This window comes from Monomorium pharaonis, chromosome 3 (genome assembly GCF_013373865.1).
Source record: "Monomorium pharaonis isolate MP-MQ-018 chromosome 3, ASM1337386v2, whole genome shotgun sequence".
NCBI lineage: Eukaryota > Metazoa > Arthropoda > Insecta > Hymenoptera > Formicidae > Monomorium > Monomorium pharaonis.
In genome coordinates this window covers 18,453,368-18,468,198 of record NC_050469.1, presented here as the reverse complement: position 1 = coordinate 18,468,198, position 14,831 = coordinate 18,453,368, and the positions used below count along the sequence as shown (strand labels likewise).

Sequence of the window (14,831 nt, the reverse complement as noted above, 5' to 3'; positions counted from 1 at the left end):
AATGAAAAATTAGAAATGTTTTAATTTCAACTTTTTTTTATTTTATAACAAATGAACATTTTTATGTACAAATATAAAATTTTTATTATACAAAAATACTTAAAATCTAACATTGTACACTTTTTACAAAAACTTATTTACACTATTTACATACTTGTTAGAAAAATTTTACAAAAATATATTTATTTACAATATTTACATTTTTCTCAAATTTTACAAAAGATATTTTTTGTACAATTTTCTTATAAAAACTTTACAAAAATTTACAAGATTTCTTATACACTAATGAGCGGAAAATTCTCGGATATCTTACATTTTAAAAATTAAAACAAAAAATAGAAGAAGAAGAAGAAGAAGAAAGAAATTATATTTACAGTTAACAAAATCCATACGGGAACGAATAGCGCTTATCGATAAATCTGCGTTTTAGCAATACCGGCGCACAGGATTTTTTCTCGGTTCGTGTCACGATTTCGTGAAACGCTGTACGCCGAATTGCACTAAAACGCAGTTTTACCACGCCATCCCTTCCCGTTGTCTCTTCTTCCTCTTCTTCTTCTTCTATCCCCGATATTAAGTTGCTTATAGTACGGAAATTTAAGAGCTTAGAATTATTGTAATTTAACGTTATACCCTTTACTTTACAGACCTCGTGGGTGTTTCCTTGCGGCGTACGAACCACATACGCATAAAATTTCGGTCCTCCTGATACGAACGACTCGATAAAGCTACCGCTGCCATAGCTTTTGAGTTCGTCCGTCATGTCACCTAAAAAGTTACCCGTACGCGGTTCGTACTCGTTCGGAACACCAGAACTTAAGTAAATACACGAGTCTGTATCGCAATATAAGGCTCTTTTATCTAATTTTTCTAAATAACTATATAATACAAGCCTCGCCTGTGCCGTCGTATAGGCAGCGATAACGACATTTGTTATCGGCGAGGCTACGACCGCTTCCTCGCGTAGCCGCCACGAAACGTACATTACCTCGTCGTTGACGGGTAATATACCGGTTATTTCGTGTTCAGGACTCGTGAGCAAAGTGGCAAAATGATGAAACGTTTTCACGATCTCGGTCTTAGGCAGATTAGCTCGTTGACCGAATTTTCCCCAAAAGGAATTTAAGCACAGCTTAGCGACCGAACGAAGGCCAGAATTTCGTGCAATATTATTTTTTTCAAGAACGATACCTTCGGTTTTCTCGTACTCCCGAAGGTAACGTTCTTTAACCTCGTCGTCCTGGCATTCGCTCGGCCAGCCGCTGGCTTCTTGCTTTAATTGCAGGAAAGTATTTATGTATTCGGCAAACAAGCCACCCTGCCGAGTACCGGGGTCGTACCTCGTGACATTATATTGCCAAATTTCGCTCACTTCCGTCACGAAATAACCCTTCTCGACAGCCTTGCGCAATTCGCAGGACACCCATGTACCCTCGAATTCACGATCGGAGGGAGAATCGTGAGTGCAGGGTAACGTCGAGAAGGTTTCGCAGCAACTACGGCATAGTCCGAATATTAATTTCCCGTTAACGCGATAGGGGAGCACCGGATGATATAGTTCGCGCGGTGGGAGTACTTTACAGCGGACAAGACCCTCTACGTTATCAAAATTAAAATTCGGTGCTGTCCCGATTAATCTACCGCATTCTTCACCAATGTAAATATCGGGATGACCAATCGGGAAAGCACCGGTTTTCAATACGTAAGGGTACAAAGAACATACGTCGACGTAACGTATTTTCTCTGTACCCTTAACTTCGTAGTGGGTCGCGATGTTCTCGGTACGTCCGCCGTAAAATGCCTCGCGTGGATTGAGAGGTGCGAGTTTCAATAACGCGTGATTTTCGAAATAAGTATGCATTTCCCGATTTTCTCGCACCTCTCGATCAAAGTCGCACTCCCACTTTTCGGTCACGCGATATCCTAGTCTTTGAAGACGCCATGTCCGCGCGAGAGTTCGCTCGTAACGCGTGTCGATGGTGTCTTCGGGATTCGCGGATAAAAGTGTACGATCACGATTAACGCGAAAGCAACTTGGGCACCCGTGCCAAAAACAACCGTGGAATTGTAAAACGTAACGTCGTGTCTCGTTAGCAGTCTCCGTCTCGTAATATCCGTCAACAGTCGCGCCTGCAATTACGTGCTCGCGTCCTCGACCCGCGTGAATGACCGGATGACCGAGTTCGCGCTCCATCCACACAAGCCAGCGCAGAGCTTTCTGCGATTGCTTGTCTGCATTTCTGTATCCCTTCGACGGAATCACGCCTATTTCATCACTGCGTAGAAAGTTTTTACGAAAAACTTTCATACACGTTGATGCGATAGTCGTGCATTCCTCGAAGGGACACACGTCACCGCGCTCCAGAAAGATTTTTCTGAATTCCATACACGCGCGCCGAAGAATGACGACGTCGTTACGGCAGTAGCGAACAATTTCGCGTTGGAAATCAAAGATGTAACCTTCGTTAGACAACTTTGAGTGCCAAGCTAAAAATTGTTCGCGTTCTTCCGATTTCATTTGATCGGGACAAAAATATCGAATGTCGGGTAAAGGTCCGACATACGTCTGGTTTTCGATCGTATTGAAAAGATGAGGAAATACACCTTTATCCGACGTATCCCTCAGCCCGAAAGCCTTGGGTAATTCGGATAAACGCATGGGCATGTAATTTACGCTGTCTATAAATTTAACATGACCAAGCGTTATCGCGATTATTTTTGTCCCGTTCAAAATTAACTCGGGTTTTTCTGTCATTTCCGTCTTTTCTACTAAATATTTTAATATGAATTGTGCGTCAAATGCTTTCGCGTTATGCGCGATACAGATGATCTTTTTGAAACATTTCGTCGATCGAGTTACGAAATCAACGAATTGTTTCACAGGATCATCTCGAAACACAAATTCGCGTATCCCACACCAACGACAGCGCGTCGCGTCTTCCTCTAGCGCGGAGCATGCTTCGCAAACTTGATGCGCGACGCAGAGAGTTGGTACGTGAAGATAGGAGTCTTCACTACCTTGTAGCAGCTCGTCTTGACGTGTTTCAAAGTCATAAAACACAAACGCGACGAGACCTTTGCTACGACTGTTCGTCAATTCGTCGTTATCTTTGTTACGCACAACCTCTACCCGTTTACCCGTACTCGTACCCTCGCCAGGATCTTCGACTACGGTTTTGCGGCGAAGAGGTTGCATGTAACATTGATGATTCGACGGACGGGGCGAGCGGCACGTCTTGCAATACGACTCGTCGCATTTATGTTCCGTTCCCGATTTGACAAATCGCCCACATCCGTCGCAAACTTTAACAGAATCACAAACGGATGCGTGCGATTTGCTGTCATATGAGTTGACTTCGCGATGTCGATTATAACACGCTTGCCCGAAAAAGCTGCGTTTACATTTCCCGCATCTGACGAGCATCGCATCGTAATTTTCACAATGCGACGCTGCGTAACACCGCGGACATTTTTTCGCGCAACGGTGCCCCTTATTCGGACGATAGCCTACGTTACATGCGACACAGTACCCTCCGCGTGAACCGGCTGCGGCTTTTAAATTTAAAATCGGATTGTAGTGACGCGAACGCTCATAGTACATGATGTTAAGACAATACGAGGGTTCGCGTCCTAACGATCCTAGTAACGCGGAGCCGTCGTACAACGGTTTCTCACCACGCCCGAAAGTACTAAAGTTATAAACTAATATTGCAATATTTTCGGGTAGGAGAAACCGTTGGAAGCGTTCAATTTGTGGAATTCCGCATCCCTCTTCTGGGATTACGACACCTGCGTTACGCACTAATTCTAACGCTAATTCGCGCTGTAACGCAGATGTCCGACATCTAACTTGGTTCCACGTTCTATGTAATTCTCCCTCGCGCACGTTTCCCCGCTGACTATGTATCCGTGATACCACCAAAGCGCGAGGGAGACACAAATTATCGCTGTTATTAATTTGTAAAATTGAACGCTTCGAGACGTCTTCGCGTGATAATTTATTTGATGAGCGTCCGCGACCTAACGGAACTGCGACGTTGAAGACGCTCACCAAAAAATTTTGCGCCACATCCATTCCGCCGGCACTTTGCGCTACTGAACTCACGAGGTGCCAAATGTCCTCGGGAGTTAAGTCTCGCGCCGGACGGAATGATAAGCCGGCCGGTCCATGCGTTAGCTCCGCCGAATAAAAAGTTAATCCGACGTAATCGGACGGAGCGCTCGAGCGTAAAATGTAGGCGTGTAACTCACGGAATGCGTTTTCTATCCATTGTATGGCATTCGCGCCATCAGGAATCGGCCGTATTGAAAATGACGCTTCCCTCCCAAGCGTCCTAAAATTTTTAAAGCGCCGAGAATTTTCCGCTCTTAGTACTATATACTTAAGTTCACTATTCTGCGTTTGTCGACGATGTTGTTGCTGCTGTTCTTGTTGCCGATGTTGCGCTTGCTCAGCATAATTTTCTTCCTCCTCCTCCTTCTCTGTTTCATTGCCACTCAAGGTAGCCTCCTCGTCGTTGACGTTAATAGTTTGCCCAACACCGGCACCGATTTGTACTAAATAATATAATTTTTTAGTGGCAAACGAGAAGGAAAATGTCAAAATTTTTAAATCAGTTACGTAATAAATTTATATAAAAAATTATAAGTTAAATTTGTCAGAATAATAATAATTTATAAAATTATTTTTCAATTTTTTTCGTATTTAAAAATTTATTTCAAGTTTTAATGCAACACAATTATTTTAATTTAATATATTTAATAAAGTTTATACATTTTTGTTCTTTTTTATAAAACTAGTTTATTATTATTTAAAAATTTAGATTTTTTCCCGTGATATTAAAATTGTTAAATCAATCAAATATAAATTTTTTAATGTAAAAAAGGGTTCTTACTTAGACTTTTTTATTTATATAAATTTACTTATTCCGTAAAATTAAATTTTATTTCAAGGTAAATAAAACATTTTCAAATAAATACATGTGCTGAATATAATATTTAATAAAATTTATAAAATACATTTTTTTAATTTTTTATTTTTTTTATTAATTGTATAATATTATTAAATGAATTTTTATGTAATGGAAATAATCTCTACAATGTGAGTGAGTGTGTGTGTTTGTGTGTGTGTGTGTGTGTGAGTGCGTGTGTGATGTCGTAGTCCCCCGAACCTAATATTAAATAAGGATCTCCGGTACCTCCATTCCGTGTTCCCAAATAAATTCACGGATTTGGGAGAGAGTGATTTCTATTAAAATTAAAATTATATTTCTAAAATTATATTTAATTCTATATTTTAAAATAATATATTATACTAAAATATTACCTATAGCTTCTACGCCGACGGCGCCTCCTTCCTCTTCTCTCTCTATCACTTCTTCCTCCTCTTCTAACATATTTTCTCCCTCCTCTTCATTTGCCCCTTCTTCTTCTATACTTGACATGTTCACTGCCTCGATTTCTCCTACTAACAAATAACATAATATTATATTTTTCTGAAATTTATTATATTTTACCTACAATTTTATCTTAATTGTAAAAACTTATTACAAAAACTTACTTTGTGAAAATAACACTTCTGAATCAAGTGTGGTCGGTATTTCTATTTCTTCCTCCTCTCTCTCCTCTTCATTTCCTTCTCTCTCTTCCTCTTCTTCGTTTTCTCCTTCCTCCGTCTCTTCATTTTCCTCGTTCTCGTCCTCTTCCTCCTCCTCCTCCTCCTCCTCCTGCTGTTCCTCCTCCTCTTCCTCCTCTTCCTCCTCCTCAGACTCATCGCCATTATCATCATCCTCGTTATCATCATTCACGTTATCATCATCCTCATTATCATCATCCTCGTTATCTTCTTCCTCCTCCTCCTCCTCCTCCTCACCCCCATCTTCATCTTCCACTTCTTCTTCCTCCATCTCCCGTTCTTCTCTCTCTTCAAAATATCTCCGCATTGCCTGTTCCTCCCGCTCTGCCACCATTCTTTCGAAAGGGTCCTCTTCCACCGCTTCGTTTTCCCTTTCTTCTTCTCGTACTGAAAAATAACATTATTTTATTATTATTATTATTCTTATGAATTAATCTGAATTAAGTAGGAAATTTTAAAAAAATACTTACTCGGTGTAAATATCGCTGCTGAGTCCAACGAGCTCGGTATCACCTCATTCTGTGAGTCGTCATCTAAAATCATAATTTATTTATTTATTATTATTATTATTATTAAACCTATCATGGTAATATTAATTAATTTTTTGAGTAATATCTTGTATTTTGTTTTTAAATTATTGCTTACCAGAGTCCAATACCACAACGGGGATGACGCGAGGGGGTGCTGCTGCTGCTGGTACTGCTACCGCGTTTATATCGGCTTCGGGAACTTCGTCAATTCGTCGTCTTCCTAAAAATTAAAACTTTTAATATGAACTAAACTTTTAACTAAAATTTTAAGAAATATATTTTATTTTCAACTTACGCACTGGTACAGCTTCCTCATCTACCTCAGCCTCACGCCGTCGTCTCAAGCTGAGACGTCCGTATTGCGTACGGAAAGGGCTTACGCGCGCTACAGATCTCTCTCCTACAAAAAAGTCGTAATTAAAATAAAAATATTAACTTTTTTCATGCCAACTTTATCGGAATTTAATATTTTTTCTTACCTGATTCTCTTCGACGATGTACAAAAGACTCGATGCACCCACTCGCGTCATTTTCGTAATAGCGCTTGGCAGTCATTCGCGCTTCGACGATACGAGCTATTATTTTTTCTATTCGGGCGTTTCCGCAAAAATAGCCGTGCTTGTATAGCATGCACAACAGAGTGTTGGAACACTCTTTTTTTGCGAAACGCTCGAATAGCGAATAATTGATCTCGTCGTCGACATGCGATAAATGTTTAAAATAATCCCCCTTTTTTATTTCTTTACACTGATTACATACTATGATAAAAAATCGCACTATAATGGCGCGCAGATCCATTTTCGACTTTTTTAGGGGTCTTTTCTCGCACAAGCAAAAACTCACACTCACACAATTGTCTCTAGGAATATGCTAACTCGCACGAAAGCATAAGAACTAGCACTTGTACGTAACAAAACACGAAATTTATACCCTGTAAGTCCATCTTAGGCTGAAAATATTGGGTATAGTGGGTGTGATTTTCTACTTACCCTATTGGTAAACTAGTTTCCCACTTTTCTTCCTGTGCCTGTATCTTTTTCGAAAAATTCATTATTTTTTCTCATGAAAGAGAATTCTCATGCAACACGAAATTTTTACCCAATAAACTCATCTTGCGCTGAAAATATTGGAATAGTGGGCGTGATTTTCTACTTACCTTATTGGTAAACTAGTTTCCCACTTTTCTTCGTATACCTGAATCTTCTTGAAAAATTCGTTATTTTTCTCATAAAAGAGAAATCGCGCAAAAATTAGTTATTTCCATAGTATAACATTTATGTATATTTATATATTTTTTTAAATAAAACCAAATGTGTAATATATTTTCTATAATTTTTGTTTCAGAAGTAATTTATTTATCTGAAAGATAAATCATACACAAACTACTTATCTGTAGCATGTAATTCACCTTCTAAATTTTGACTTTTTACTTAAATTTTTTAACCAACCATGCTTTAATTAATGTTAATTATTTTTTCTTAAATTTTATATCTAGAATTTTAAAAATTTTAGCTAAGTCGATGAAGAATCGCATTTTCATTTTTTTAATATTCTACGACCAACAGCAAACAATTAGATTCGAGAAGAAAGAATACATGTTCGTGCAAGTTTGATCTTGTCTCGTCTCTAACGGTTACTTCACATTCCGAATTCAAATTTTTACTCGTTACTTTTACATAAATTTTTAGTTCAAAATGTTTTATAAATAATACTTAATTTTTATAAATTTTACATTCAATCTTTGTGATTTGAATTTTTGTGTAGCTATCGTAGCGTAATTATTTAAAACTAAAAAATTTAAATAAAATTTTAGTTTATAAAAATTTTATTTACGTTTTCCCACCACTGTCTCATTTGCGCGCGCAACTTTTATTACGTCACAAACAGAGGTGAGGGCATTTTCCACGATGTAAACGCGAATTCATTCGATATTCTTCCTTCGAAGCGTCAACCTCGCGAACAAAAAGTTTTCCTCAACCCTCTCGAACTTTTGAATTGCGAGTGTGAGAGTTACGCGGCTTATTTCACTTACTGGTTTCATTCTGTGTCTTTATACAACGCTGAAAAAGAAGAAGAAGAAAGAACAATGGCCAACCAGCAACAAAGTGTTAATTATAACTCCTCGAACCAGGCAATTCGCGATAATCTCGGAACGCGTAACTTCGACGAAGGAAGAAACGATAGGCTTCATATGCTGCTTACCACTACGTATGGGCTTAATAACTCGCATACGAAGAGAATACAAGTCGGATTACAATCAACGAAGGAGGGAGTCTTCGTTCCATTAATAAAATTAAGCGGTAACAACGCCGACGGTATTAATTTCGACGTCGACTCCTGGCTGCAATTTCAAGATCATACGGGCCTCATGAGTGAGTACTTGCGCGGTGCTGGCAAATTAAAGCCGAATCCCGTCGGTATAAAAAACATCAACATCAACTTCACCTCGGCCTATGGATCAAGATCCATTCTAATATCGTATAAGGAAATTGAAGAGGAACGCTCTTCGGAGGAAACCGTTGAAGATGCTGCAGATTCTTTACCAGTAACGAAGAAACGGAGACACTACTCCGTTGCAATAGTGATGCAGAAAACTACGTTCCAGGGATTGCTGAATGTAATCAAATGTGTCGACGCACATTTAGAACATTTAAAATCGTTAAGTGAAAGCGTCAATGTGTGTGCGCAACGCTTAATTCAAGAAATTGAACTTAAACTACCACTAAGTTATGTAGATTGCGAAATTATAAAATTAACAATAAAAGGTAATCAGGAGAATATTGAACGCAATGTGCGTACTCAAATTAACGATTTAACTTTCCTCGACGTTTATTTTAATATAATATTTTTGGAACTGATTACACTGCGTTGTAACGAAATTACCAATATAATTTTGTCAAAACGTAAAGCATAATTTTTTGTATAATTTTGGTCAGTTACAATGTATTTTTGTACGAAAAGTTTGCGTATTAAAATAAAACTATTTTTTACTCGTAACTCTTCATATTTCTTTTAGTCCCTTCCATAATACATAGTTTTTGATTTTTATAAAACTCTAAACATACTAGTTTCTGTTTGTGTCTAAAGTATCTCTACATAATAGCAAAAAAAATTCTTTTACAAAAGTTAAACTTTCTTATATTTCTTTGTTCAGCTTTCATAGCAAAAAGCGATTGATTTTTATGACTCATGAAAATCACTCACTCCTGTTTGTTCCTTAAGTATCTCTACATAATAGCGAAAGATTTCTCTATCTTACAAAAGCACCTTTGTTCTGTAAGCCTGTTAACCTGTTACAAAACATACATCTGTCCAAAACGCAACCCCCCAGCCGAGCAAGATTCCCAGATCTAAGATCTGACTTCCATCATTTGTCACTTCTGACATTTTTCCGAGTCAAAACATACACGTTTTCTGTTTTTACCTTAGGCAACACTATATAATAGCAAAAAGTTCTCTCTCTCGCGCTTACAAAGCATACTTGACCTATAAACCTATTGACCCATTTTTACAAAAACTCCCACCTGTCCGAGCCGCACCCCCGCTGGGTAAAAACGCTCGGCACTAAGTTCTGCTTTTTCCTATTCAAAATCCAGTAGTATACTCAGGACAGCCAATCAAGGCTCGGGGCAGCCATGGAGGGCCAATCAAGACTCGTGGCAGCCATGGGGTATCCAATCAGAACCCTCCGTTCAAAATCGTGACGACACAAACTCAGGCTACCCATTCAAAGCTCGGGGCAGCCATGGGGTATCCAATCAAAACGCGCCATTCAAACTCGTGACGTCACAGCGTCTAGTCTTCCCCACCAGGCCCAGACGGGGGAAGGTGGTTAGGTTTGACACCACTCGGAGGAAGAGTGGGGTTAGGTTTGTCATCAGGCCGAGGAACAGAAGTTCGGGTTTGTTTTGATGCACCATGGCTGCCCCAAACAGGGGGGAAGGGGGCAGACACCCCCCGCTGTGATGGCGCCACCACCCGCTGTGAGGGCGAGGAGTGGGGGTTTGTTGTGACGCCCCATGGCTGCCCCTATACTACTAATGAGGATAATGATGCATCGCTTAAAGATGAACGTTTCTCTGTTTTTATATTTTTCATTTTAGAAAATGAGCATTCGCATAAATATGTGGACCCAAACATGGAGAAAATTCGAAGACCAAAGTTTCGGAGACGTGGATAACACGATGCATCTAAAATTTTGAAGAACTCAACTCCCTTTTCTAACCGTGCTTTTAAAGAGAGATCATGTTGCAAATCGCAAAGTTCTGCCTGAAAGTCTAGGCTTTGTTTCTCGATTTGCACAGTGAGAGGATTCTCAAAAAGAATTAAATCATTTCTTAGCGTTTCGAAGTCATTGAAACGCCTATCAAATTGATTTATTAGAGAATCGATTATATTTATATATTTTTTAAAATTACAATCTGTGCCGTATTCTTCGAAGAGAATCTGGCAGGACGGAAAAAAGTGAAGAATATTGCTTTCTAATTGATTTTTAAATAATTCTAATTTTCTACGAAAAGAATCGACATGACTAACTAATTGAGGAATTACTTGATTGGTCTTTTGCAGCTTTAAATTAAGAATATTTAAATGATTTGTCATGTCAGTTATGAGAGCAAGCTCGCAAAGCGAGTTTACATCCTCGAAAAAAGATTTGAATTCTTCATATTTTGCAGCAAAATTTTCTTGCAAGAAAAGGAAGATCTCTTTTCTTATTGCAAAGAATTTTTCTAAGCATCTTCCTGCGCTGAGCCACCGAACTTCACAATATAGAGGTACATCTGTGTACGTTGCGTTATGTTCCTAGAGAAATTGCTGAAACTTTCTATGACTAAGAAATTTTTGACCACCTTTGATAGTATTGATAATTTTTGTCACGGTTTGCATTGCCGTGGATAGTTTCACAACTTTCCCACATAACGCTTCTTGATGAATTACGCAATGAATGACAGGGAACTTTAAACCTCGCTGCTTTATTTGACCGAATAATCCATTCTTTGCGCCAATCATTGCTTTTGCGCCATCGGTAACGATAGCTGAACATTTTACAAAATTAGTATCAAACTTTTTTAAAGTTTGATCAACGGCTTTGAAAATATCTAAGCCTGTTGTTCTTGAATGCAATGGAACGAAATCTAATAGCTCCTCGACATGTGAAAAATCGTTTTGCACGATTCGAACAAAAATGCTCAATTGACTTACATGTCGATTATCGGTGCTTTCGTCTAGGCACAATGAAAAAAAGGAACAAGATGTTAAGAGAGATTTTAGTTTATTTTCTAAAGATGAAGCAATATCACTTATTCGGGATTGTACTGTTTTGTCACTTAAAGGAATGCTAGCAGCTTCTTCAAGAGTCAATGAATTTCCAAATGACTCTACTGCTGTGATGAGGCATTCCTTTATAAATTTTCCCTCGCAGAACGGCTTGGAATTTTTTGCGATTAAATTTGAAATCGCATAAGAGGCTTTAAGAGCTTTAACTGAAGGTGTAACATTTTCGATATTCGAACTACAACCTTCTTGATAAATCAATTTTAATCCTTCGATTAAATTAAATTTCTCCTCGTCCACATACTTCGAGTACTCGTGCGAATGCTTAATCTTATAATGCCTAAGCAGGACATATTTTTTAACAATACTGGGTTTATACCCACAGAGAAGACAGATGATTTTATTATCGATACACGTGAAAAAGCTTTCTTCCCATACCTTGTCAAAATGTTGGTCGTATCTCTGCTCGCTATCCATTTTTTAAAGAAGATCTAGGATAGGACTTTTCACTCACAATGACAAAACAGCAGAAAATTTCATAAATCTCAAACTTTAGAACCTAACACGAGACCCTGATCAAGCACGCGGCACGACTCGGCTGGCCGTTAGGAGACAGCGTAGGAGAGATAAAACAATTGCCTGTCAATACGCGGTAGGAGTACGCGCCTAAAACAAACCCGCGAAATTAGAAGGATACATAAACGTCTTGTGTTTAAGTCTGATTCACGGAAGTCTGATTTACAAATTTTTCTGCTGTTTTGTAACTGGGAGTGAAAAATCCTACTCTAAATCTTCTTTAAAAAATTGATAGCGAGCAGAGATACGACCAACATTTCGACAAGGTATGGGAAAAAAGCTTTTTTTCATGTGTATTGATAATAAAATAATCTGTCTTCTATGTGGGTATAAACCCAATATTTTAAAAAATACGCCCTGTTTAGGCATTATAAGATTAAGCATTCGCACAAGTACTTGAAGTATGTAGACGAGGAGAAGTTTAATTTAATCAAAGGATTCAAATTGATTTATTAAGAAGGTGTAGTTCGAATATCGAATGCTACACCTTCAGTACAAGCTCTTAAAGCCTCATATGCAATTTCAAATTTAATCGCAAAAAATTTCAAGTCATTCTACAAGGAAAAATTTGTAAAGAAATGCCTCATCGCAGCAGTAGTCATTTAGAAATTCATCGACTCTTGAAGAAACTGCTAGCATTCCCTTAAGTGAAAAATCATTAATATTATTAAAAGTGGTTAAAAATTTCTCAGTCATAAAAAACAATTCTTTTTCAGCAACTTCTTCAAGAACATAATGTAACGTACTTTGCAATAAGAAAAGAGATCTTTCTTTTCTTGCAAGAAAATTTTGCTGCAAAATATGAAGTTAAATCTTTTTTTGAGAATGTAAACTCGCTTTGCAAGCTTGCTCTCATAACTGACATGACAAACCATTTAAATATTCTTAATTTAAAGCTGCAAAAGACCGATCAAATAATTTCTCAATTAGTTAGTCATGTCAATTTATTTCGCAGAAAGTTACAATTATTCAAAAGTCAATTAAAAACAATATTCTTCACTTTTTTCCGTCCTGCCAGATTCTCTTCGAAAAATATGGCACAGAATGTAATTTTAAAAAGTATATAAATATAATTGATTCTCTAATAAATCAATTTGATACGCGTTTCAATGAACGCTTCGAAACGCTAAGAAATGATTTATTTCTTTTTGAGAATCCTCTCACTGTGCAAATCGAAAAATAAAGCCTAGAATTTCAGGCAGAATTTGCGATTTGCGACATAATCTTTCTTTGAAAGCACGGTTAGAAGAGACAGTTGAGTTCTTCAAAATTTTAGATGCATCGTGTTGTCCACGTCTCCGAAACTTTCATCTTCGAATTTTTTCCATGTTAATAAAAAATATAAATACAGAAAAACGTTCGTCTTTCACAGAAAAGCGATACATCATTATCCTCGTTGATATGAACTAATTCTTCTAAATTATCTGTGGATATACTATTCCTTGTAGAATCGCAAACGACCCAAAAGATCAAATAAAAATTAATACGTTTCGAGTACAATTTTCTTGCCAAGTCACATAATTTATTATCGTTCTTATTATCATTTAGTTAAATAGGCATAAGACATAAGGGAAACCACTTAAAAAAAAACGCGTCAACAATAGTACCTCTTGGGTGATGTGGAAAGCTATTGACAAAATTACAATTATTACATTATATTATATTATTGTCATTATATGTACATACAAATATGTTTATAGACGTAAAAATAATATTAATAACTTTAATTGTGTGTAAAAATAAAAAAATTATTCACAGCGCAAGAAAAATTTTAATCACGCGAATGGATCCAGGCATATCTATCGCAGGACGCTCCTGAGACACAAGGCCACGCGCGCGATCGGCGGCTCGGCCGTCGAGCCTAGAGCGGTAGTGGGGGCATAGCAGGCGGTGCCTCAGGAATCGAGGCGAAATGTGCAACTAATTCCGAGCACTGACCTAAATAATCTCGCGGAGATGACAGGTCGGTCAGCAAAACGCAGGTTAGTGCTAAATATTAAACTTTAATGAGATTATTAATTTAGGATCTTTACAATACGAGTTACTGTAAACTGTCTTTGCTGTTTAATTCTGACTGCATTTACTATGTAAAGATTATCTTTCTTATAAAATTATGTGATATTTACTACATGTTTACTTTAATAATTAAATAAATAAATAAATAAAACCAAAATTGTATTTATTAATTAATTTAACACTAAAGTCATTTGTGTTGTAAAGATTCTAAATTAATAATCTCAGATCAGTCTTTCTATAATAGTATTGATTATATTACAATGTGAAATAATATTATTATTACCAAAATACCAAAAATAATATAGAATTATTATTTCTTAAGAGATATAAACGTATAAATCCTTTTTTGTAAAGATTTAATGATTGTATAGATCCATCAAAAATAAAAGATTAATTAGTAATTAATCTTTTACCTTTGATAGGTCTGTATTAATTAGTAATTAATCTTTTACTTTTGATGGGTCTGTATGATCATTAAATCTTTACAAAAAAGTATTTATACATTTGTATCCTTTAAGAAATAATAATCATCTCATATTATTCTTGGTATTTTGGTGATAATAATATGTAAGGGTGTTAGAATGAACAGAACTCGGGTTAACCTCTTATTATTGCTTATTATTAACTATCGTGCGTGTCAGGTCGCTTTTTGCGTGCAGACTGACTCTCTGCGGGGCTCCCCCTTGCGGCGTCTGCACGTCGGTGCCGCCGCGCCATCTAGTCTCGCTCTCGGTGTGATCGGTTGTGCTAACACGACTGACTGGTCTTACAGCTCGGCCGTCCTGTTAGGAGTGAGTCCT

The 14,831-nt window shown here is 37.4% G+C and overlaps 2 protein-coding genes across 2 annotated transcripts; both read right to left on the bottom strand.

Annotated features, from left to right (window-relative positions):
* Positions 1-376: 376 nt before the first annotated feature.
* On the bottom strand, positions 377-5,204 carry LOC118644653. The gene is made up of 4 exons (XM_036283643.1): positions 5,199-5,204; positions 4,383-4,507; positions 4,052-4,334; positions 377-3,823 (listed from the first exon to the last, which is right to left on the bottom strand). Exons 1-4 carry the CDS (start codon positions 5,202-5,204, stop codon positions 377-379), a joined length of 3,861 nt encoding a protein of 1,286 aa, XP_036139536.1.
* Positions 5,205-10,968: 5,764 nt separating this feature from the next.
* LOC118644652 (general transcription factor II-I repeat domain-containing protein 2B-like) lies at positions 10,969-11,916 on the bottom strand. Its single transcript, XM_036283642.1, has one exon. The coding sequence runs from the start codon at positions 11,914-11,916 to the stop codon at positions 10,969-10,971; it is 948 nt and encodes a 315-aa protein (XP_036139535.1).
* Between the last annotated feature and the right edge of the window lie 2,915 nt (positions 11,917-14,831).